This window comes from Ascidiella aspersa, chromosome 6 (genome assembly GCF_963924565.1).
Source record: "Ascidiella aspersa chromosome 6, kaAscAspe10.2, whole genome shotgun sequence".
Taxonomy (NCBI): domain Eukaryota; kingdom Metazoa; phylum Chordata; class Ascidiacea; order Phlebobranchia; family Ascidiidae; genus Ascidiella; species Ascidiella aspersa.
Window position 1 is genome coordinate 20,706,320 of NC_139452.1, and position 26,631 is coordinate 20,732,950.

Here is a 26,631-nt window from a genome sequence, read left to right on the forward strand (position 1 = left end):
ACTCAACCTTGCAGCGGCAACCATTCTGTGTAGCCTATTTACTGAACAAGACTGGTTATATTGATATAAGCTTTCGCAAATATAAGTTGAAAGTTTGCATGAAAGAGGAAAGGCGACACCAAAAAAGCGAAAATGATTTATAACCCGGAGTCTTTTTGGCAGCCGGGTACAGTGACAATCACGCGTTCACACAGGTGAAATATTTTAGCTGTAACGGAATATGTGTCACATTATACATTAATCATATGTGAACCAGCTGAAGCTTTGTTCGCAGCGTGACAGGAAGTGTTTGGTAAAGGCGTGAAAAAGTAGCAACATTTTTGATTGTACATTTTGAAAAGAACACAACTCAAATAAACGTCTGAAATACTCAATAAAACATTTAAATGACCGCTGATGCTACAATAGATTCCAATATAATTTTTCACCAGGATTTATTGAATATAAACGGCCAATACCTACAATATGACGCATTGGTAAATAAATTAAACTTTACTCCTAACAACACAGATTTTGTCCAATTCATAAAATTAATATCGAGTCTCCCAGAAGACTGGGATTCGGGTAGCGCAACAACGTCCCGATCGTATAGATCCCAAAGATTAAAAGTATTTATCCAGCAGTATAACTCCACCAAATCGGTTTACGAAAAAATACAAACATCAATCCTCTTTCCCCCAAAAGCTGAATTAGAAATGGCACCGGCCCTTAAGTTGCGGGAGTGTACGTCTGCCATGGGAAAAAATTTACCGCAACCTGTACAATTCAACAATCGAAAGCAAACTAAGAAGCTTTCAGATAAAGTTTAACTTGGGCGCAATTGTTTTAAATGACTCCCTTTATTCGTTTGGTAAAACCGAATCTAACCAATGTACTTTTTGCAAAAAGGCCACGGAAACCCTGTACCACTTGTTTTATTTGTGTCCTGTTCCGTGTCTATACTGGGAAAACGTAAGTGCGTCGTTAAGTACTAAACTACGAATATCGTGTGTTTTTTCCCGCGAGCAATTACTCTTTGGAGTGCACGTGAATGAACCGTGCAAAACATTTGAGAATTGTGTCCTTTTATGCGCGCGATATGTTATTTATCAATGTAAATATGCCGAAGCTGTCCCGACTATGTTAAGCTTTCTTATGATGTTATCTTCTGTGCGAACTTCCGAGCGATATTCGGCTTTAAAAAGAGGAAGTATGACAAAACACAAAAGTAAATGGTCGTTAGCTGCTTGAGAGCTTTACTATTTTGATTTGTTTTTCTTGTTCGTTTTTTAGCTATTTATTTTATTAATAAAAAAAAGAAACTGTTTACAAATGTATATTTGCGGTGTAACAAAGAGAATCTATTTGTTTTACATCACTTTGTACTGCGTTAACGTGCAAACTATTTGCATTGGAAAACAAAATGCATTTTAATTGAGTAAACGCATTCTAATACAGAAGCTCGTGGAGTGCACAGCTAAAAGGATAAGCCAAACACAATAGGCCGTAAAAAGCGAACGTATTGAACCTAAACCATTTTGATGCTCGTGTGGAATCGAATATAAAAGAGATTGATAGCTTTTGGTGGAGCGGATAAGAGAGTTGATTTGTGTTTCTTTTATTTTTGGTGGTTTTCTTTGGTAATCAAATGTCAATCACTATCCCTCGTTAAACGTTGCTCGGATTCATTTTTCGTCTAAATCAGAGGTTCCCAACGTGGGCGGTACCGCCCCCTTGTGGGCGTTACAAGGGAGCGTTTTGGGTCTTTTTCTCATTTGGGGGGCGCTAAAAGCACATAAGGGGGCGTTGCGTAAAAGTACTTTTTTGGCAAAATTTTATAAAAAGTTTACATAAAAATAGTAACAAACAGGACTGTAGGTAACTTTAACCTTAAATGCCAACTTCCGTACTGCGAACTGGCAGTAGTTTCCCGACCATTGTTACGTAATAATTGGCTTTCTTATGTAAAGTTGTTGGTTGCTGTTGCGTTTCACCGTTTATACGCGGAAAAATGTTTGTATATTTAAAGCAGGGGTCGCCAACCTACGGCCCACGGGCCGAATTCGACCCGCCGCCTCTTTGACAACTAGACACGAGTCTTTTTTTGACTATTTTAACTTAGTACGGGCAAAAAACTTTCGCGCTTCGTGCGAATGATCTTTCTAGGTCCAGTTTGTTTACATTTTGATGCTGTCTTTACACTAGATCAGTGCTTCTTTGTTACTGTTGCGCCATGGAAGGCTGTCAAGCGTGTCGCGGACAAACGGAAAACGTATTCAAAAATATTGACATATATTTTTTAACATTTTTTTGTCTTGTTTTTGGCAATGAAAATTTAAAATTTTAAAAGAAATGCCGGTATACCCCCAAAAAATGGCCGGACTTAGGGGAATGAAAATTTTTTTTTTTGGGAATGAAAATTTAAAATTTTAAAAGAAATGCCGATATACCCCCCCAAAAAAGCCCGGACTTAAGAACATTAACAAACACTGATTTACACTAATTATTTAAGGTTATATCACGTTTCCTCAAAGTAGCTCTATTACACCTTTCATTAGTAGTATGGATAAAAAAAAACGTGGCCCGCATGATTCACAGTTGTTCTAACATTTTAATAATACGATTCTTATTTAACATTTTGTGCGGCCCGCAGAGACCTTTTTAAGTTTGGTTGGTGCCGGCGACTAGAAAAGTTTGCCGATCCCTGATTTAAAGTCTTGGTGCAGGAAGTTTTTTTTTTCCTGGTTATGACATAACCTGGTGAAATAGGTAATGACATAACCTGGTAAGTGGTAATCTATAAATTCCCATGGTGAATGTATGTTAGACAACCTAAAATATGACTGACAGCTTATCGAAACGAAAGTGAAGACAATATGATGTTAGACAACGATTAATATAATACTTCACTATGAAGCAAGATGAGGGGGGCGATATGAAATAATATTCAGCACAAGGGGGCACTAGTGTAAAAAAGGTTGGGAAACACTGGTCTAAATATAAACGGAAATCAATCATAACGACATCATAGGCAGGCGCGGATCTAGGATTTTAGTTTGGGGAGGGCCATGCATTTTTTTCAGATATGACGTCACAATTTTTTGAGATATGACGTCACAAAAGTATACCATTGCGTGACGTCATAATTCAGGTAAAAATAACATCGGATGGCCGAATAAACTAACTCCTGCAAAAACATGCGAAAAACAGAACTTTTGAAAGCACGAAAAAGTAATAAGGTTAGCCTCTACAGTGGGCCAGTTTCCTAGTTTGACCCGGTATGAAGAATATCGCTGAAAGACGCTACCATGTCTATTGTCCACACATCTTGCTTTTTCCCGAAAAGGCGAGAGCAACCTCACATGCCACCGAAAAAGCGCCGAGGCCACGTCGCAATAACACCATAGCGTTGTCTGCTGCGGTCAGCTGTGGTTCTTTCATGACACTTTTTTAAGTTACTGTAGTTGGTTTTTGCCAAATAAGGTTGCTGAAATGAGCAAAACTCTATATTCAAATCCTTACACAAGGGTCGGCAACCTTTGTGTAGTGGTCGCGGGCCAAAACCAAACTCAGAAAGGTCTCTGCGGGCCGCACAACATATGTTAAATAAGATTTTGTGTTATTACAACTTTATAACAATTGTGAATCAGGTGGGCCTCGGATTTTTTTGCACTTTAAAAACGTGTTTATAATTACTTTTAAGGGGGCAGTAAAGTCTTGGCGCAAATTCGTTAAAAAAAGCGTATACTTGGTTTAAAATTCGAGTACACACGTCGTCATCCCCCCAATACTATTAAAAAGTGTAATAAAACTACTTTGAGAAAACGCGATAAATTTTATAGTTAATCTATTTTAGTGTTTGTTAACCATTTGGGGCAAACCTGGCGAGCGAAGCGAGCGCGATTTTTTTGGTATACCGGTATTTCTTTTAAATTTCTTGTTTTTGTTACATTTAAAAAAAATGGTTAACAAATATTTGTCGATTATGTTTGAATACGTTTTCCGTTTGTCCGCGGCGCACTTGGCAGCTTTCCACGTCGCAACAGTAAAGAAGCGCTGATCTAGTTCAAAAAGAGCATCAAAACGTAAACACACTGGATGCATAAAGATCATTAGCGCGAAGCGCGCAAATTTTTCGCATTTACACACTTAAAATAGTCAAAAAGTATTAAAAATGGACTCGTGTCTAATTTGTCAAAGGGGCGGCGGGCCGGATGAAGTATATTGGCAGGCTGGTTGTGATACAGATTTGCACTAACAGCACAAAAGCTTTTAATTGTACTTGGATTTAAGTTAGTTGTTATATAGTCGAGGTCAGCGTACGGTCACTTAAGCCGTCTCTGCAAATCTGAAAAACGCCGCTTTGCGCGAGTGCGCGAAACGAATTTTACAATTTTTTTGAAATATTTATTATATGGCGCCATAAGGTCGTACACCACTACAAAACCTAAAAATATGTCTTATTTTGGCGAAAATAGGCCATACTACCTAGGGAACCGGGAAAATAAGCTGCCTATTAAGTAAAAAAAATGTACATATTTTTTAGTTTGGGGGGGCCAAGGCCATATCGCCCCTGATCATGGGCTAAAAATATCAAATTATCTAATACAGGAAAATAAATTGTTTTCACCGGAACAACGACTTTGGCAGATGGAATGAGGAGAATAAATGGTTTGGTCACAACTCACACGGTACCAATCGTAGCAAGGGCGTAGCCATTTTTTTTTAAATTTAACGTATTCTTCAACTGAACGAGTAAACGGACAGCTGATCCAGGTGAAAGGTATTTGATAATACCGATCAAACTCAGAAAAAGTTTTGGATAAGTCAACAAATAATCGCCCATAGTTATATCACAATCAATTCCAACGAATGCCGCATTTCTGCGAGACAAGTGATTTTATACAGGCAAGGGAATGTATCGCGAAGGTCGTATACAACAATCCTGTAGAATACAGGATCGAATAGAAACAACTCCACAACGTCATTGTAGGTTGGCAACAATTTTAACTCAGATAACTACTCACAATGCTTTCGTGCTGAAGAAATTCTTCCAAGGGGGTAAAAAACATACTGAAAATGCAAATGGAGTTCTCTTAATGCACATCTTTTTCGCATTTTATTAGGTAAATTTGGCAAAGTGAACATAGTTTCCCAACTGCACAAGTGTAGTCTAATTTTTCAGAGATAATAATTTGTCAAAAATTTTTCTTAGGCAAAAAAGGTTTTGATTTCTATCTATGAAAATGTATGATTTTTGATCAGTACTTTTGGGCATGAACTTTTCAGAGTTGATGTCACAAATTTATGTCATAATGTGTCTTTAGTCCAAAAAAGTGGAACTAAAACGGAGTCTAAATTCAATAAATATATGACGGCAAGGCGTTCGCGTTAATAATGGCTCTAATTCGGTTTTAATTGGCAAAATTTTTAATTATTTTTAAAACAAACGTGACGCATTAAGAAGACACAAACAAAACAGAAGCTCCATATGAACGATAATAATATATAGGCAAAAATATTGACAGTTTTTGACTACACAGCCCCGGTGGCTGCACAGGCATTAATTGTGCGTATTTTTGCAAATCGTAAGCACGGGAGCCACTAATTAAGATTACATGGAAGGGGGGCATTATGCACTAAAGGTTGAGTACCATAGCTTATGGTCACATAGAAAGTGAGTAATTGAAACAATTTAAGTTAAGCCGTTCTAGTTTAAGTAGGCAAAACTGTAACTATAGGGCTGTAATATTCTCAATGTAATCACACATATAAAAGACGGTGACAGAGGGGAGCACGGCCTTGTTAATGGGAACAGTTTTACGGAAAGAAAGTTAAAAGATAAAAAAGTATTTTCTAGGTATATACCTAAAGAACAACTTTGTAGGCTAGGAAGTTCCCACAGCATTGGTAGTTGACAATTTCAGTTTTTTCCTCGCAAGGTACCGCTCTCTGGCAGAAGACATGGAATCTGTATTTGTTCGCTTAACAAATGACTGACTAGCGCCCGGTTTATGGGTAGTGGCATCTTGATTGGGTGGTACTTTATCTCTAGACCCCGCCAGTGTTTTTTCATGGGGTAAAGGGCTAGGGTTTTTTAAAGGTTTGATTTCTTCTTCTTCCGAGCTGCTTGAGGAAAAAGACAAATCTGAGTCCCTGTCGTTTTCATTTAGTTTATGTTCCCCTTCTTTAGTAGTTTGTGCGGTATCCTCATCTGTTTCAGTTTTAACTTGTCCACTCTTTATTTGTGAAATGCTGTATGCAAAAAAGTTGTTTAAAGCAAGTAATAGATTTAGATCTACCAGTAAAATACTAGTCATAGAAATAACATGGACCTTGTTGAAGTCGGTTCTTCTCCAACTTGTTGCCGAAGAAAATTTCGATAAAATCCACTCAAGTCCTTTTGCTTAGAAACATCAAGTGCATCTACAATTTAAATACTGTTTAAGTTCTACCTGTCTTTTTAAACAGAAAAGTAACATATAATAAAAGAAGTTTTATAAAATTTTTTTGTACTATTTGTGAAAGTGTTTTAAAAATTCTCTAGCTTTGGTTTCAATTTTGAATAAATACACCATAAGTAAACTGTTTTATTGAAATCGTTTAGCTTGAAGTAAAATATTTTATAGTTAAAATTTGGTTTGCGTATCACACAAGATTAGCATTGAACTGACCTTCAATGGCGGCCATTTTTCTTTCTTGTTCTTCCTCTTCTTGTCGTTCCTGCATTCGCTTCCGATATGCCGATGTTACAAAAGCTGGTTTATCATTGAACATATCCCCCTCTTGCTTTCTTTCTTTTTCAATCTTCCTTTCTTCAATTCTCTGTCTTTCCCGACTTCGCGCATCTGCAGCCTTCATAAGACTTCCAATGTATTTTGGCTAAAAAAGGTAAACAGTTTTGAATTTTACATAACATCAGATAGCCAAAAAATTGTATACGGCATAGAAAAAAGACAACCATCTGAAACATCAGTTTATTGTGAATATATGTTTTTGTCAGGCATTATATCAATTAAAGAATTGTTCTTCTGGCAAACATATTATAGTAAGGATAGGTTAAGTATTATTTTAAATGGGGTGGAAAAATATGCCGACTACTGTCATTTGCAGTGATTGTTTTCCTGCATTTCCAGTTGGTAAAAGAAAGTCAAGAGATTTTACTGACTAAATCAAAGAGAGTGATTTTACTGATTAAACACAACAGAACATTTATCTTTAGAAAACTCTGGTACTTTTGCCAATCCGCAATCGCACTCACACTGGCAAGTGGTAAATTTCAAAATCCGAACCCTGAAGAGTGAACCAAATATCAAAATAACAGCTTTCAGAAAATTAAATCATGTATGTTTTTCTTTTGCATTCCGCAATCATATGATGTGAACTGTTAAATTGTTTAAACATAGCACTTTTTAATTGTTGATTTCTATTTTTCATGTAGAATAATTGATATAAATGAATACGTATCGGAAAACCCACATTTTATGCACCCTTAACCCAGTGGTTCTTAACCTTTTTTCAGCCGCGCCCCCCTTTGGTAATTTTCTCATGCCTTGCGCCCCCCTATCAAAATATTTCGGCATTTTGCAATCAAATATCACTAAAAAACAAGAAAATAGTGAAGAGGGTTGTTGGTTGCGCGAAGCTCGAAAAATTTTGAGTTTTATTTGGTCGAATTGGCTAAACTGCAACCGAAGAGGCGTTTTGCATTGGGCACACAACATATTGCGCGAGCTCGACACATTGATTTTATTGAGCTTATTTTGACGAACGTGTTGCGAGGGCATTTACTCCACAGTTGTAAGAGTTGTATGATGTCGAGCGCAAAAAATGTCAAGCGCAAATATTAAACATTGCGTTATCGTGTTTCAAAAGATGTAACGACACACAATACAACGGCAATATTGCAAAAACAATTGCGCAAAAAAAGTTTGACTCCCCCTGTTGCTATAGCCTGTTATAATATATAAAATATGGATGAAAAATAGTCCGAAAGGGCGATAGCTTTTATCGTTTATCTATAAGTTAATTTAATAGGGCGGTGATACTGTGGATTTTCTAAAAAGAAATTAGAAGATTCGCGGGCATCGCAAAATTTTTTTTGCAGTTTTAATCTTAAAGTAGGCAAAAAACAGAGTTTGTATGTAGGAATTATGCCTAACCCAAACAAAACCATTAAAATCACTGCAAAAAGTTAAAATATTGAAGTCGAGCTTGCGCCTCCCTTAGAATTGCTTGGCGCCCCCCGGTTAAGAACCGCTGTTTTAACCCCTTTAAATTAACAGACTCAACACATTTGACAAATGCTTGCTTGCATATATTTGAATTAGAATTCATTTGGCATCACTACCAATGGTGTTATTGATGGGAGATAATCATTTTAATTTTTTTTTGCGCAAAACAGGGCTTGAATAAACCAACCCTAGGTATTCAAAAAATGAAATAAATCTGATTTAATGATTTTTAGTTACTGGCATGTAAACAGTTTCATTGATTGCTAAAGAATATATATAATTAAAGATGTATTAACCTGCAAGAAATAGCCTACCTGGCGTTTTTTGTCTGCCTTTGATATTGATTCAGGAATATTTTTTTTATTGGACTTTTCCTTCATGTCATCGTAGATGTTGTCATACTCGTACACAGTTGCATCTTCTTCAAGAGCTTTTTGAATTTCCAATTTTGTCTAAATACATTTATTTAAGTGTCAGGGTTTTAATCAACATAATGAGTAGGGCGAATATTTTTTGACCTAAAAAAATGATAAATATTGACCTAAAAAATTCAAATTTTGACAAATTTTGAACTTAAAATATATTTTTTTGACAAAATTTTGACCTATTAGAAATACATTAATTTAAACAACATATTGTTGTTTGAAGTACTGCATTAGTGTCTTGGCAGTGTCAACCGCACGTTTTGATGCTTTACTGACTATAGCGGTCGAACACAAGTCATTTATTTTTTTGGTTCATGCAAAACTCTTGAAATGTTTAGTTGACATTTTTGTCATTTCCAAAAGACAAACACTTATAAAAATGCTGTAGAATATAGAAAACTATAGAAAAACAAGATGCTGGTTATTTAGAAAAATGTTACGTAAACAGTTAAAATACAATATACAAGGTAAAAATAATTAAGACAACTAACAAAGACCTGGCATATTGATATAGGAAATAGGATAGGTGCAAACCACAAGCAAAGAAAGACGAGGCAAATACTGTTCAATACATTTGTCCGAATCAGAGATACACAAGGACTCCAGCCATAAGTTATATTTACTGAGCTAAGTTGCAAAAATACAATTATAAGGGGCCATGGCTTTTTTACTTGTACTTAATAGCAAGACTTTTCTGAAACCATATAGAGAATAATAGAGACCACTAAATACAACTTCACCTAAGTTAGCAATTTAGAAACTACTAAATTCCACCTGTTTCTTAACAATATTTTTCATTGCTTCTTTGTGTATTTGCATGTTAACATGTTGTTGTCCTTTGGTGTCTTCATCACTTGAGTCATTAGAAAATGCTGATAAACGAGCTTTTACTTTGAGCTTAGTCTTTGCTTTGCTGTTTAATATAAGACCATATCTGAATAAAATCAATGTATATTATCAATTAATAATGTGTTTTAAAAAAAAATGGTTTAGAAAGCAGGGTGGGGAGCGGGAGCCCGGAGCTAAGCATTTTCTCTGGAGCCAGAGCCGGAGTCATTTTTATAATTTTTGTGGAGCTGGAGCCGGAGCCAATTTTACTATTTTTGTGGAGCTGGAGCCGGAGCCATTTTTATTATTGTTATGAAGCTGGAGCTATTTTTCAATTTGTGGTGCTAAAGCTATGAAATTATATTTTGCTCCATCTCCAATGTTAGTTAGCCAAAATCAATTTTTAAAACTGGCCACTGGATCAGTGTTTGATGGCTTTGGAGCTGGAGCCGGAGCCAAAGGATATGAGTTTACGACTCTGGAGCTGAAGCCGGAGCCATTGGATAAGTGCCTGATGGCTCCGGAGCTGGAGCCGGGGCTAATGCTATTTTACGGTGGCCCCCAGCCCTGTTAGAAAGTTCCATATATTTATTTCTATGAATTATAGAAGCTCTTATTGTTTTTTTGAAAACAGAGCAAGCAAAAAAAGGGGGGGGGGGCATGACATTTGAAAAATAGTGAAAGTTTGAACGACCTTTTACCAATTATAAAACAGTTGTCACTGTACTGTGCATGATGTTTTATGCCTTTGGACGCGTTTTAAGTCATTATTCAAACAAGAAACATTTTAAAAGTTTTTAACAAAAATGCATTTTTGTTGCTGCCTATTTGTTTCATAACATATATTTATAATTGCTGAATATGTTATGTTGCTACAAGTAGCCTAATGTGTAAAATTTAAATGCACAGAAGTTTTACCGTTAAGAGATATTTAACGTTTAGATATGAATTAGATACTTTCCTTAAATTTACCATTTTAAATTAACAACTTAAGTTAAATTAGGTGTAATACTTTAAAAATCGTACATGTTTTTTTCTGTAGTACAAATCATTTAACAGTTACTAAATTCACTAACCTTTTCTTATTCTCCATGGAGTATTTGTTAAAACAACTACTATTGTGTTAATTTTTTAGAAATGAGGAATGCTTGAGTCTTGAGTCAATAAATAACTTTCCCTACATAAAGGGAAATCCCCTAAATTACGAAGTGAAGTGCTCAGCCGTTAACGGCAACATAAGGATTAAGGATATGTTGTAACTTGTAACAAAAACCAAACTAAATTTGTAGTTACTTGTTAAAATAACAGGCCAACCATGGAACGGAAAGCAGAACTTTGCCGTTGGCAAAGCAGATTCTGGGTCACTAAAGCTTTATAATTCAGTAACAATAAATTACGATCTCAAATATAAAAGTGTCGCTAACATTTGTTTATAAACGCTCATTTTATGCGAGTTATATTTACCAGCTACAACCGAACAGAGGTTTGTATGGAAAGCACGTATGTACGCGGCCACCCGATCCGTTAGAAATTAGTGCATTTCTAAGCAAAAGGTCTACGACAATTAGTACATCCAAAGGATCAAAAAGTCCGACTTTTAGACTTTGAGGTCTCCGACAATGCACTAATTTGACATAACAATGTGCTTCAAAAGATTAAGTTTAATAATACTTGACCTACCTAAACCCAAACCAGCACTCTAACCCCAATAATGTGCATTGAATTAATAATTACATAAACGCTTTAGGCTCCAATACCTCAATTTGTGACGTAACAATCCTATGGTACCATAGACGAGAAACTATCTTATGCCCACCTGAGTTTGGGCTTTTTCACCAGCATTCAAATAATTATTACATTAACGCACATTATTTGGGTTAGGGTTAGGGTTCGGGTTAGCGTTTGGGTCGGGGTGGGTCAAGTGTTATTAATGCCATCTCACACTTTTTGTAATCTTTTGTGAATGTTCAACGAGTATTTTCAATTTATCTACGCCGGGAGTTTACGTAATGTCCAAATTAGTGCATTGCCAGGACCTCAAGATCTAAAAGTCTAGACTTTTCTGTCATTGAATGCCCTAATTGTCGTAGACCTTTTTGCTTAGATGAAAAGGTGCACTAAAATACTTTAGGTTATGGTGTAATTTAAATTAGAAAGTTAAACTCACGCTCACGATATTAATTTTAATATTCAAAAGACGCAGACCATACTAAATTTCTAAACAAGATAAACTTTTTAGATTTAGTTAAAATAGACAAAACATATGGGGAACGGCCATCTACCCAGTTTGGCGGGCCGGGTGAATTACATTGACGGACAGGCCCGCGGGCCGTAATTGCTGATCCTTGCTACAAAGCAATACTAGTTAAAGAAGTACTATTACAATGTCTTTATCAACATGGTATTACGACCAACGACATAATAAAACCAAAAACGCAATAATATCTAGGACGGACTAATATAAGCAAATAGAAGCAGTAAACATGACGATAAAATGCAGCCGGCCTCACGTCTGCAAGCCCACGTTTTTTAATACGCACAGTAAACTGGCGCAAATATATGAAGCGTATTACACAATTTTTTACAAGTCATTTTGAAATAACTGAAGTTGCCTTCAAGTCATACGAAAAATAACTTAAGTTCAAGTCAAGTCTTAGTCCATGTCATCGGTTGCTCAAGTCAAGTCGCTTTAATTTTTAGGCGTACACAGCTTTGTAAGCGTAAACCCTTCGTAGATGCTCTTGCAGAAGTGGGAGACATTTACTTCTTTGCGCATTCGCCTTTATTTCGTGATTTCATTTTTTTTTACTCTTAATTTGATTCAATGTCGCACAGTTGTGCGAATTTAAATTGTCGTCGAACAGTACCACTTTATTTTCAGATGTTTCTAGGCCAAAATTAAGACTTGAAAGTCGCAAAAGGGCCTAGTCTAGGATGTAAATAAGACTTAAACTGCCTTGATCTGACGGGTTTTGTTCATATTCCGTCACAGATATTATTGTGCACTTGGTTTTATTATGCCCACATAATAATATATGTTTTGTTTTGTTTAACACGTAACATAACGTTTTATACGACTTGTTGCAGTTGTAATACAAATTATCGGACATATTGCAGTTGTAATTGATTTACATCGCCGGAAGAACGGTAGTCCGTTACCAGTTAGATTTCAACTGGTAAATGTTATATTTAACCTAGGCAACGACAGATTAGAAGTAAACTGGTTAATAGTCTGTTCAACCTAGGCAACGCCGGGTATGTCTAGTTATCCAATAAAAAGCTTTTAGAAAGTGAAATGTTTTATTAGTTTGCCTATGCAGGATTTTGATTGAACTTTATGAGTAAACTTGGTCTGGAAAATATTTTTGTTATTATTTGCCCAGCTTCACACCAAATACAACAATTTTGAACAAAAGAAAATGTTTTTACTTTAGATCAAAGTTGGCATTTATTCAAATTGTCGAAATAAATTTCTGTTATATACAACACAAGAAAAGTTTTTATCGATACAAATAATCAGCCTTGATGTTTGCCTCAATTTCTGTTTCCCATTTATCTCCATTTTCCAAAAGTTTTTCTTTGTTGTACAGCAATTCTTCATGGGTTTCAGTTGAGTATTCAAAATTGGGACCCTCAACAATTGCATCAACTGGGCATGCTTCTTGACAGAATCCACAATAGATACATTTTGTCATATCAATGTCATACCTACAGTACAATAAATATACATTATAAGTTTTAAAGCTTATTTTAAGAGGGGCCCAATGCTTAAATGTGTATAAGAAAAGCCCTAAATCAACCACTCACTGTACTGTATATACCACTGTAATTCAATCTTTTAAAAGGAAAAGTGCCCTCATAAATCATACTAAATAATTACATATACAGTATATATAACACATTCAAAATTTACATTAAATATTCATCTTCCGTTATTGTTGCAAAGCCTTGAAATAACATTTAAGCAAGGCTATTATTAAAAATAGTTTAAAACTGCTCCTTGATCAGGGGGTAGGCACTTCTTTTACAGCAGGTCACATGAGAAACATAAAATGTTGTGGCGGGCTGTGTCAAATGAAAATCTCAATAGACACAGTACAACTGCATACTGTGAAGTGAGGGGGGGCATTAGCCCAATAAGCATTAAAACATGCAATGCGTCATTAAGGTTTTAAGTTGCAGATGTGGTACTTAATTATACAATAGCCATATTGGCATTTATAAACTAAATTAGCTTGAAACAAATGTCAATCAGGACGTTATAGGACATTGGAAGAGGGCAATTAAATACCAAAGTTCAGTTTATATTTTAAAGATGGAACAAATTGAAGCACACAGTACACATTGCACTTTTGAGTGCCACAGTACACACTGCACTTTTCGTCTGTAAAGTAAAAAAAAATTATGTAAGTATTAAAACCTGCAAAAATACAGAATTGGCAGCATATCTGGATCAAACATTATAAACAGTCATGCTGTTTTTACTTATCTGCTTTACTGACTTTACAGTGAACATTTCAATAAAAGCTAAAATTACTGTAGGAGATGTTGTCAAAATAGAGCAGAAAATACTGAGAAAAAATGTGTAAAACGATTTAGACTGGGGACTGGATTACATTGTTTGGCAGGCTGGATCTGGCCTGCAGGCCATAATTATAAAGTCTGTCATAAATCATACTAATTATTCAATTTTTGCATGCAAAATTTACTACCTTGTTGTCCGTCTACTGCCATCTTCTCTTTCTTCTGCTTCTATTGTAATGGCTTGTGCCGGACAAATTGCTTCACACAATTTGCAAGCAATGCAACGTTCCTCTCCAGAAGGGTATCTTCTCAAAGCATGTTCCCCACGAAAACGTGGACTTAGTGGGCCTTTTTCAAATGGATAGTTAATTGTTGCAGGTTCACTAAATGATTTTGCTACTACCAATCCAAATCCTTTAAGTAATTCTGTTGCAAACGTTGAATTTGCATTAGTATCCACAATGTTTCTGATTGTAGTATCATCAAACCTAGCATTTACCAGTTTATATGAACATTGATAAACTGAAACACTTAACCTTCTTGAAAGCTGCAAGGTTGTGGTTGCAACCTTAAGCAACATACTGTATCTAAAAATAAAAATGGCAAATAAGTTTATTACTAAATTTTGTACTATTTTAGATTAAAAGATGATTTTTTATTCTTTCTTTTGTATATATAGGTTTTCCAACCTGGGTAACACCAGAAGAGCGATTTCTATAGAACCATATAATACTAAGACCAACAACATAATAAAGCGAAATACACCACGATAGAATAAGGTCAAAATTGTCTTAAAAATACTTTAACCTGTCGGGATTAGTCGTAAATTCATCGAAATATAGCCAAAATAACGCCTGAAACTTTAGGGAGAGGGTATGGGACGATCGGCAGCCATCAGCTGCTATAGTGTGACGATTGCCGTTTGGGCGCCCTAGCTGTTCTGCCACCGGATTGCTGTCCCTCTTTAAGGTTTTAGGGGAGTTAATGATGTACTTGGTTTTGCGGGTGACGTAAAAGGTTGCATAGGCCTTATTTCGCAGGCTTAGGACTTTAGGCTGATGCCTGGAGTTATATATATATTTTTTTTGTTTAAATAATGTAGTACCACCATAGAATACTAATTTGGATCTTTGTCAAAAAAAATCCAACAGCAACAAGTTTAAATCCCTCCCTGTACGAATCCGTCCATCCACCGCCCAACATTACAAGCACGTCAGAATAGTTGCTGAACCGATGGTCACTCGTAAGTAAACAACATATCTGACAACTAAATACTTGACATTTTATTTCGATTCCGTGTACCTTTACGATTGTTTGTTATTTCGGCGAAATATATTTTTTGAATTTTTATAATATTTTTTGCTGTTTACCATAACTATGGCATACTTGGTTTGAAAGTTAGAACAAAATTTAAACGTGTTCATCAACGCATTCTTGGCTGGATATCAACCGTATAATAAAAGTTAACATTACTTAACAAAATATTAGTATTCTGTACTTCAATCATCCCTGGTTAACTTGCAAAATTACCTTTTCAAGACTGCTGATGCGCAAATTATAATCAAACAAGGGTAAGATCGATTACCTTACGGACAATTTTTTTAAAAAGTACGTAGAAATGAAAAAAAAATTCGATGAGTAAAGTGTTTAAAAGATTTTCCATTTTTTGCTTTGACTGGGTTTTCGCCCTTGATTTGCCCTCGGAAAAGCTTTTAAATGGAAAATGGCTAATGAGGCGAAATTTTAACTATCTTTATGATGTTCAGTAAGGTTAAATATGTTACGTAGAGATTTACAAAAAAATGTCGGTAAGTAAAGTGTTTTAAAACTTTCCTCATTTGTCCCTCCAGGGATCGAGTTTGACTGCGTTTTCGCCCTAAATTAGCCTTCGGAAAAGTTTTTAGATGGGAAAAAACGGCTAATGAGGCGAAAATTATTACTAGGCCTATATTTGTGTGGTTTAGTGGTGCATAAATAGGTAATGGGTAGATTAAAAAAAATTGTCGGTGAGTAAAGTGTTTTAAAACTTTCCTACTTTTTGCTTCTGTTATCGATTTGGACTGGGTTTTAGCCCTAAATTAGTCTTCGGAAAAGATATTTAGATGGGAAAGGGTTAATGGGGCTAAATTTTTACTATTCTTATGTTGTTTAGTAATGTTTAAATGTGTAATGTGGAAATTTAACAAGAAGTTGTCGACGGGAAATGTGTTTTGAATCGATCTCTTTGTTCTAATTTTCATTATTACAATTTGCGCATAAGCAGTCTTGAAAAATGTGGTTTTGATAGAAAGTTAGTGATGCTTGAAAGTAATGATTACAATTATTATGTTTACTCATGTTAATTTTTACTATTTGGTGATTTTCAGCCAATAATTCGGTGAGGAACATGTTTAAATTTTCTTTTAAAATTTAAAGGTCTGCTAGAGATATGGTAAACGGTAGTAGAAACGAATAAAAAAAATATTTCGCCGAAATGACAATGGTGTTGCTCGACATCAGAGAGGGGTTGGTAGCCGATGTCGCATATACGGGCGACTGTAGGTCGCATATACGGACGGAGATGTCGCATATACGGGCGACTGTGGTTCGCATATACGGGCCAATTTCTCTACCGAACAAGAGCTTAAAGTCGATTAACCATGACGAAAAATGACAAGTTAGGATTTCAGGCAGGGAGTTCGTGGACATCCTTATCGCCCCATAGTTACCGCTATAAAATGCATGAAAAAAGTAGGCCATTGTAGGCCTACTGTTATTCCTTAGACTTAGTTGTACATTGAAAGACTGGTGTAAAAAGTGCAAATATTTTGCTGCACGTCAGTTCGAGTTATATTTTTCAATATCCGTTGTTTCGTTTTCGGTTCGAATTAGGAGTATTTAAAATTACGTTTCAGCTGCAGTTCGAGGTTATTTCAAAACCGGTTCATAACTTCCATTTCGGGTTCAATATAATACGTTTCAAGTGATAAAATACGTGTTTGTGCTATCACAAGCGCATAAAAGCTTCCGGTTTTCATAGAGCGAAGCCTAGTTCATATATGTCACAATAATATACGTATATTAGTCACTCTCTCACGGTCTGCATTGGCTGTCACTAGAAGCTACACTGCAATAAAGAGAAATCAGGACACCTTCGACGGGATGTGTTTTTCTTGCCGCCCTGTGTTGTTGGTCTACCAACTATACTAGATTTTAGTTGACCCACATGTTGTATTCGCTTTGCCTGGCAGCTATGACGTCATGACTTTATTATTTATTGTGACGTCACAATAATCGGGTGATATAGCAAATCTCCAATATACTAAGTTAATGGTATGTTGAGTTTGCATGACAGCTTATACGAGCGTTCTCATAATGTCGCATATATATGCTGGGCGAATAAGTCTAACTAATATAAGCCTACGAACACTAGGTCTGTGGTATTGTAATGGCGCTCGCTTTGATCTTAGATTCTTAGTTAACCGCGGTAATGTGTTTGCGTTGTCTGACAATTTTGACGCAATTTTATGACTTCATCGTGGCGTCACGTAGTTTTGACATAATTGTGGCTATCTTAATTAGTGGCTTTCTTAATGATTTCAGAGACTTTCCTTTACCTTTAGTCCCTTGTGACGTTGCACGACGCTATTTCACGCAACCACCCTTAATAAAAACTATGAGTTTTTGAATTTAATCAGTCCCACATTACCCACATTGAGTCCCACATTACCCAAATAAACTGTCTCCATCGAGTCCGGCTTCAACTCCAAAGCCCTGCTGGTGGTAGAAAATATTCGCCGAGCGTAATAGTTTTGTAGCCAAAACGCAGCGTCATATATTCTCTCCAGTGTCATTATATGTTCTATTTTCAAAAAAGTTTTGAGCTGTATGGTGACGAAATGTTTGATTAAATTTGGTCACCGGAAAAAAGTTTGGAAACCACTTAGGATAGAGCCGTGGTTCCGAAACTGTGGGCCATGATGCGCTTTTTTTTGAGAAAAAAAATTGTTTTGAAAGACAATAATTATTTAGCAAGAAAGGTCAAAATGTCTCCTGACAATGGGTTTTAGCCGCTGTGTTGTGGAGATAGCAGTTCAAAGTGGTTCAGTAGCAATGTTGCCAACCTTGAGTTTTTTTAATTTGCGGGTTGCTTGTTTTGGCATTGTTGATTTAGTGTTCTTCAAAAGGTATTAATAAGAATATCAAAGCCCATACAGAAGTAGGTATCATTTTGAACGTTTCGAATAAGTCTTTATTCAATGAATAATGATTGATATAGGTTGTAGTGAAATTTCAATGTTCAAACAATTTATCAGGTGTTTTTCTTTTATGAACAATGAACATGTTTCAAAGTTTTGGGAAGAAGTCACAGCTTGCATTTCGTCCAAACTTTTTATTTTCGTACAAGCCATTCAAGTATAAATGTTCTGTTTGGCACTGCAGCCTAAATGTGAATGATTTGCTAAACTGTTTACAGATTTGTGCTCGCCTTGTGATTTATCGCTGTGTATGAGAATAAATGATGTTATATTAATTTCTGTCCATATGTAAGTTTCCTCTTTGCGCAAAAAACGTCTCTTAGTCCTTAACTGAATCAGGGCCGCTAAAATCGAAGTCGGAATCGAGACTCGGCAGTCGGGTTTGTTTTGAAACGACACAGGCAGCTTCACCACTTAAGATAGACACTTGGATATTTTCCAAACTCTTGTAGACTGGATGGTCTAATGTTGTTGCTTCCAACATTTTTGTTGTCGCAACTTCCTGTCCAGTTTTAAAAAACATATAAGGCGATCCTCATTTTTGGTGTAGTATATTAATAACAGCCACTAGCCAGGTTATATTACAATCACATACAATTTGGCAAAATGTTCAAATTTATAGATACATTGTTTTAATTTGGCACGAATATCCGTATATATGCCAAATGCATGTATAAGTAACTATACAGTTATAGTTTAAGGTGCGTTTCTGTCATTGCTAATAGTCGATACCAAAAACTGTTCGATGTCACACCGGTATATATAGCTCCCATTTGTCCGAAAACCTCTTCTTACGGTTTTAAGTATTATTTCGTTGATTTAGTTTTAGGTCATATTCCAGTGCGGACGTATTCCGCCCTGCATTATTTCACCGATTTTAAGCCTTTGTTTCGCCGTGGCTATTACTCCGTATTTGACGTTATTATGTCGTTGGTCTTAATTCTATGGTATAATAAATGTTGACTTCTCAAACTATCTTGCTATGCGAGTGCGACCCGATTTTAGACCGTCTTGAACAGCGTTTCGGTAAATGAATTGTTGCAGGAACAGCTTGTACCGGTCAACATTTATTTACTTTTCACGAGACCAGATGTCACAAAATTACAAGTTTTATCGTGTAACTGCAGCCTTTGTTTCTTCGAAACTTATTTTGGTTTTTTGGTATAATTTAACCTTGTGTGTAGAAACGTTTTTAATCTCACGTTCAACACTGAAAAGGTCTGAAAAAGGATCGGAATCCACAAGTTTTGGCTTTTCTGTAAACAGCCAACAGTGAAGCGAATAACCAAACTTTACATAGCACTTCCTAATGGATTGTTTCATTTTGTTTGACCAGCCAAAATTCAGGTTGATTTCGCAAATTATCGCGCGTAATGCAGGTGTACCTTAGTTAAATAGCAGGTTTAGCTATACATTAGTCCTTTTTCTGTTCTATTTACCCTGGACAACGCCGGGATTTTCATCTAGTCTAGTGACTAAATCAATTCGTTTTCTCATCCGTTAACTGTTAACAGAATACATTTGAATAACAAAGGCCTTTGTTTTATCACCAAGAAACAGTTGGCAACAATAGTTAACTAAAATTTACTTATTGGATATTTTTATAGCCTTAGTGCAAATGTGGAGAGAGAACGTGCTGATAAAAGTTTATAAAACATCGTTCGATTTTAAGCATTCGTTGATTCTGCTATACTTCAGTAGTATATTCCAAGGAGCAGCGATGAATTTTCAAGTGCAGAACCTAGTTCTCACGAAAGAGAAAAAAATTTGCTTGGCCCATGGTTATGAGTTGAGTGATGAATTCTTGGGCGGTGGTGCAGTTGGACGTGTGTTTGTCGCGACACCGACCCAGGAAAAACTGGAATCCAGCGACAAATTGCAGTTTGTTCGCGAGAAAAATAAACAGCTTAAGGTAGGAGACTTACGATTAATTTTCTAGGCAGTAACTGGATTGATCTTATTGCTGAATACAATTGTAGTTGCAGAGCGCCCGAAAAGAGTTACTAAAAGAAAATTTACATATTTATTTGTATCAATTACAAATTTTGCATAAACGATAGCTTTGCAGTGTTAACAGGTATTTGTTATCGCAGTGCTAACAAGTATGTACCGTATAATTAAACTTGTAGATAAATTTTATTTTTTTCATTTTGTGCCTAAAGCTAAAACTACTTGTTGCCATAGCAATGGCCTTGCCATTGGTTCGCATTTCCAATTTGATTTACGGTTGCTGGCTTGGACGAGCATTTGATCACTGTGACGTAATAGATAAAATGAAAAGTGTGCTGGACAGAAATATATTTAGATTAAGTTTGTGAAGTTTTGCTAAACTAATATGTGTAGTTTACCATGTTGTAGCGCACATTACCGGGTTTTGTTAAAGAACTACTAAATAATATCATTTTGTGCTATTTAAATCTGTGTTTTTTTTAAATGACGAAGCGAGAAAGGCTTTTCATAAAAATCTATTTCATTTATAATAATGCCTTATGGGAAATAAAGATAATGCCTTATGGAAAATTAAGATGGGAATTAATAATAGTATTATTTCAATGGGCAACTACATAATTTCTTTGGGATTTCGGTCGGTAAAAGTTATACATTTTATGTATTTTTTGGCATTACTGAATACCTTTTTATTCTAAGGTGGCAATTAAGATCGTGTATGCCGACAACGGTGCTACCGAATTGGCAAGTTTTGCCAAATACCTTCCTGGCGAAATTTACAACCTACACAAGACTTTTGGACAACCAAACATCGTACGTCAAAATAAAGCATGCTTTTATAGTTTTGTAAACAAAATTACATTCTTTTATAATCGTCATCTTATATATTGAATTTTTCCGCTTCCTAATAGGCGGTTAAAAAAAAACTAAAACGTAAAATTGGCAAAACTTTATTTTTGTTTTTAGATAAAATTATTTGACGTCTTCGTCGGGTGCAAACGAGTCTTTTTGGTAATGGAGTTGGCATCCGGGGGGGATTTTAGAAATCTGTTCTGTCGCCATGTTGCGGCAAAACCCGGCAAGGGCTACATGGAGGAAAACGTTGCCAGGCATTATTTCGTGCAAATGTTACAAGGGCTTGAACAATTACACAAAAACAACATCGCTCACAGGTAAATTGATAATGTTCACTTTAATTTGTTTCGTTAGATGCAGTGTTTTTCAGATATCTATAAAGCATGAATTATATAAGAAATCAGCCAACAAACTATTATGTAGTTAAAATTGCACAGTCACTGCAACAGGCTCTTAAATTTAGGGACATAAAGCCGGAAAACATATTTGTAACCGACGACGGACAATTGAAACTGGGAGATCTTGGTCATTCCTTTCACCCCAAAAAGAAAGAGCAAGGCGAAATAGTGTTGGATTTGGGGTTTCCCCACGAGATTGCAACCTCGAATTGCGGAACACCAGGCTATGTTGCCCCGGAAATCTTTTTTGGAAACAAACCAAAATATGACCCGTACAGGGCTGATATGTGGAGTCTGTATGTGAATATATTTTGGAAAACACAGTTCACTTTATTTCAATTTGCAATATTTTTTTATTATTTAGGGGTGTCGTTCTTTACATCATGGTTAATGGAGTCATTCCGTTTACCGCGAAAACAAAAAAGAGCCTTAAAAAACAATACAACAAGCACAAGAACAAACCATTGTCTTTCCGCAATGGTATTTCACCAGGTAAGTGGTGATTTTTTTAACTATTCTATCTGACATTTCTATTTTGCTCGCTAAACATTTTTCAAAATTGTCGATTTAGCTTAAAATATGTCAGGTAAAGAAATAAGATAGCTGTCGTGTGGATTTAAAAATATTGTATTTAGACTACTTGTAAATTTTATCAAGATTGTCGATATCTGATCAACCGTATGGTTTCCCAATGCCCAGAGGAGAGACCTACAGCGTACGACGTTCTGCGGGATTTATGGGTAACAGACCAAGATACCAAGCCAGTTCATGTTAGTTTTGTTTCAATTTTATTAAAAATACCGACGTGTTAATACAAGAATTAAAAATATATATAACATCTCCTATGAACCTTTTTTGTAGGAACCAAAACAGCTTTCAACGGAGATCCTACAGCTAGTTCAAAATCCATGTAAGTCACATTATTCTAACGATCCTCTGAACATTTTTATTCCATGCTGAACGTTTGTCACATTTTGTACTTTAATTGTTTTTTCAGTGCACAAATTCCAATACAAGTACGTGATGGCCTACCTTTATCAACGGAAGAAGCTCCTGTTAGAGAGGCGGTCGTTCCTGCTAAACGAAGGAAGACAGACTGAGGAAGATCTGCGTCTTGCTGGGATCAGGATCCTACTGCCGCGGCAGGACACAAATGGTGTCAGCGTGGATGAAATATGGCGCTTTGCAAAATACGAGGGCAGGGCGTCACTGGAAATTCCAGATCGGGCCAAAGGAAGGGCCAACGAGTACACAGAAGAGCTGGACGATAACTGGGCTTGGTCTCCGGACGTTAGGAATCCAACCATGGGGATGCCGTTCGTCGAAAAGGTCGTTAAAGATTTGCCGATGTTGAAAAGATGGCGGGTGTTTCGCGACCTCGGCAAGACTGCAAAAGTGGACTGGGAGAAATGTGTCCGAAATTGCAACACCGTCGATCTTGACGTGGACAAGCCTTGGCCGTGGGTAAAACCTGTTCTGTTGCCGGTACTACAGCACATGGAAGAGTCAATAATAGAAAATAAACCGCAGTTTCATGCGCGCGACGTTCTTGTTGTGTATTGCCCCCATACAGGCGACATCATCCTGGATCCTTTAACGGAGGAAGTTGGGGTAAGGTGTAAATTTGTTTGTTTTTGAATCCCTGACGTATTTATAACTAATGGTTTAATTTGCAGTTGAATAAAACGGATAAAACCAACTCCAGTGATAAGAATTTGCATGACGTCAAGGCAATAATTAACGGAATCATCGAAATTGCAGTTACTGCTTTAGAGACGCGGATGGGTAAGAACTGTTTCATAACATATTCTTATTACTATGAAAACACAAGTATATAGTTTATTCAATGATTGTTTACAAAGATTATTTTTTAAGTTCAATACGGCGTTCCATTAATGGTATCTCTGTTTTTAAGCTTAACCATGATTTGCATTGTTATAAAGGTCTTCTTTTTTTGTTTTCGTCATATCGGTTTCTGATTTCTGCTTCTGATCTCCAAATCAATTGAGGAGCAGATTTTAAAAGTGCTGTTTGTATTTTACCGCGTCTCCGGGTGTCTTACTTTTCAGAACCATTCTTTGGTCCAGCTAAGTATCACTAAACAACACACATGAGCAGATTTAACACGATCTATCTCCTTTAGGTCCAACAGGGGAAATAAAGGACGAACATTCAACTGAGAAAAAGACTGAAATTCGCTTAGAAAGTGTTGGAAAAGGAGATTTGTCAGACAAAAAAATCAAGTTAAGAAGGAGTTTTGATGCAAGCGACGCAGGTCAGAAAATCTCTTTTTTTATATTTGGTTTACGAACCGTAGACCACAATTGTATTACCTTTAACATTTGTATTTGACAGAAAAAGGTTGTCAATCATTTATCACCAATACGAGGCGGGATAATATGTTACCGTATTCACATTTTACCAAATTACCTCTTCCCAAGTACATTGCGGAAGCAGTAAAGGTTACAATGAAAATGCAAGTTGAATACAACAGTGGAGAAGGTATGAAAATGAAGAACGTGTTTAATACTAATCGAGCTTGTAATGATTTCCTCAAATAATTTACGGTTTTTAAAAATTATCTGAAGACATGTTCTTTCGATTTTTCCTCACGAAATTTATTCTTTCGTCAGAAGTGGCAAGAAAACACGGCGTAACGAAAATTGTTGAACTTCAAAAAGAACAATCGAGTAAATTTCGGAAGATCAATGAAGAAAATAAATTAACAAAGGTATGGAAGGATTCTCACCAGCTTGACGAATTAGAGCGTTTAACCTGTAGCGTATGTTTCTTTTTCAGGACGAAGACACTGTTGTACAGACTGTTGTATCATCTATCATCATATATCATAAGTCTGAGATTGCCACTTGTGAATCAAATAAGGAGAATTTCAAGGACAACTTATCTCAAGTGCGAATTAGTTATACTTGTCAGTTTGTTTTGCATATCTTTATCCACTTACTGAATGATCTGTAACTTATTTTTGTAGAGTGTTGCACATCTCAATGAGTGCCGTGAAACGAAATCGAAAGAGTCAGGATTTTTTCAGGTAAAAGTTTGATTCATTCCACTTTTTTTCCTTTTTTTTTTTCTGTAATGAAAATTGTAATATATTATAATGATCGGCGAAAACTAACAAAAAATTACTCCTTCATTTCAGCGAATAAAATCAAGTTGTACACGAAAGATACACAAGATAAGAAAGATCAGGTCGCGCAAACAAAATGGTAAAAACACAGTTGTTTTCACAAATTATAGGAAGTTTACATTACACTAAATAAATCCTCTATATTTTTGTAGTTGAAAATGAAACCAGCTGTTCATCACCATTGACAACCTTACAAAGGCCACGCATTGCAAAACGCAAAAGTTGGTTTCCTAGAATCTTTAGGATGACCACATCTATTCAAAATCGCAGAGACGATGTGTCAGAAGATCAGTCGTTGACGATGTTTAAACCAGCAACACGTCAGCAAGAAAACGTTTCCGAGGAAATCACAAAAGTCGGCGCTGATTTTGCCAAATCTTCAAACATAAAGTTTCATTCCACTTGTGAACGTTCGAACCAAGAAATGAATATATTAGAAAGCCAAAGTTTGCAGTACGTCGAAAAACAAAACGAGAACCCTGAAGATTGTAAGCGATCAGAGGTGGATGTTCGGCAGAAACCCAAGGTTGAGGAGTTCTTAGGCAGTAAAAAAGGCGATACTTTCCAATGTTGTATGACAAATCAAATCAGTTCTTTTTCACCGAAGAAACGACTTCCTGTTAGCATAAGAGAAGCCAAACCAATTGCTGATAATTTACTGTGTGAAAATGCCGAGAAGATGACGCCTTCAGGCAAAACGCGCCCAAGCTTGTTGACGCGGTTTGCTTCTTGCATATTTTCCAAAAAGCGATGTAGGTGGTTTAGTCGAAACAAAGTGGCTCCTGCACCTTTCAACCAAAATACGTTGGTCGATATAGACAAAAACGATACACGCGAAAAAATTATTTTTGAAAGTCCTGGATGATATTTTGGTATCGCTTAAACAATTTTTATTAACAAAATGACTTTAATAGCATGAGCATTAAAAGCAGTTCTCTTTGATACGCATCTATTAAATCCATATGAACGCTATTTTTGTTTGATAGCAGTGAACTACTGTGGTCTCAACCTTTTTCGTAATTATCTCTATTTGCTTTCGTTTTTTGTAACTTCAATTTTTTTCTGTTTTTAAACCTTAAATCCTGATGTAAAATGTAACAATAAAAAATCACGTAATTCATAAATGTCGTGGAATTTAATTATAAAGATAAACTTAGGGCCAATGACGCGTAACATTTATGCAACTTTACAAGTATAACTAAAATAATCATAATTGAAAAAGAGCCAAAGTATAAAAGTGTAAAAACATCGTAAAATAACCCCCTGTTGTAATACACCTTTTTCAGAAATTTTACCACGCCAAAAAATGTGACTAATTTTACCTTTAACAATGGTTTCACCACTGATGTGGTACTTGGCTACCTGCATCGAAGTTTGCAAATTATTTGACCGAAACCTTTTTAATGAAAACTTAAGTTTATATAAACAAGATATAGATGTCATATCGCGTTTATCTAAATAAAATACAGGCCCACATATTTTATTTGATCACAAAAACGCATCACGTAAGTCCAATGATGAATGCAAAATTAAGCGAGGTTTAATCCTCATCAAGTGGGATCATTCTTGGTTTATGGAACTAAGTGGTAATCTCTAAACGGAATGCATCATTCCATTTCAAATATAAGATTTTTCCAAATAAGAAACAAACGCAAATGTTTCGAGCTTCGCGCAAACGCCCTGCCTCCTTGAGTATATTTAAAATTCATTTCATTTTCACATTTCCACACGATTTAGACCTATAGCACAGCATATTTAAATTTGTGACGTCATCTCTAAAAATTACAAACCCCAAACAAAAACCCTGGGGGTGGTCCTCACACGAAGAGGTTTGGATCGCGAGATTTACCCATATTGCTATTTTTTTAATTTTGGATCGCCCGTAAAAATCGTTGAACAACACGGGTATTAACATAACCTAATCCTAAAGCAAGACTTTTTTACATTTTATTGTCTGCATCATTTTTTCGCGCTTCGCGCGATTAAGCTACGTTTTGCGCATACAAAATATGTGTTTTATTTATTTTTTTTATGATGTTTTTCCTGAAAGCCTTG

General features: G+C 35.9%; 2 protein-coding genes across 2 annotated transcripts; both read right to left on the reverse strand.

Annotated features, from left to right (window-relative positions):
• Window positions 1-4,848: 4,848 nt before the first annotated feature.
• Window positions 4,849-10,624, reverse strand: LOC146140692 (nuclear speckle splicing regulatory protein 1-like). The gene is made up of 6 exons (XM_083392112.1): window positions 10,543-10,624; window positions 9,413-9,572; window positions 8,528-8,665; window positions 6,654-6,861; window positions 6,315-6,405; window positions 4,849-6,234 (listed from the first exon to the last, which is right to left on the reverse strand). Exons 1-6 carry the CDS (start codon window positions 10,557-10,559, stop codon window positions 5,868-5,870), a joined length of 981 nt encoding a protein of 326 aa, XP_083248238.1. The 5' UTR covers window positions 10,560-10,624; the 3' UTR covers window positions 4,849-5,867.
• Window positions 10,625-12,886: 2,262 nt separating this feature from the next.
• On the reverse strand, window positions 12,887-14,573 carry LOC146140693 (NADH-ubiquinone oxidoreductase subunit 8-like). Its single transcript, XM_083391551.1, has 2 exons — window positions 14,179-14,573; window positions 12,887-13,174 (listed from the first exon to the last, which is right to left on the reverse strand). The coding sequence occupies exons 1-2, from the start codon at window positions 14,568-14,570 to the stop codon at window positions 12,967-12,969; spliced, it is 600 nt and encodes a 199-aa protein (XP_083247677.1). The 5' UTR covers window positions 14,571-14,573; the 3' UTR covers window positions 12,887-12,966.
• Window positions 14,574-26,631: the final 12,058 nt, after the last annotated feature.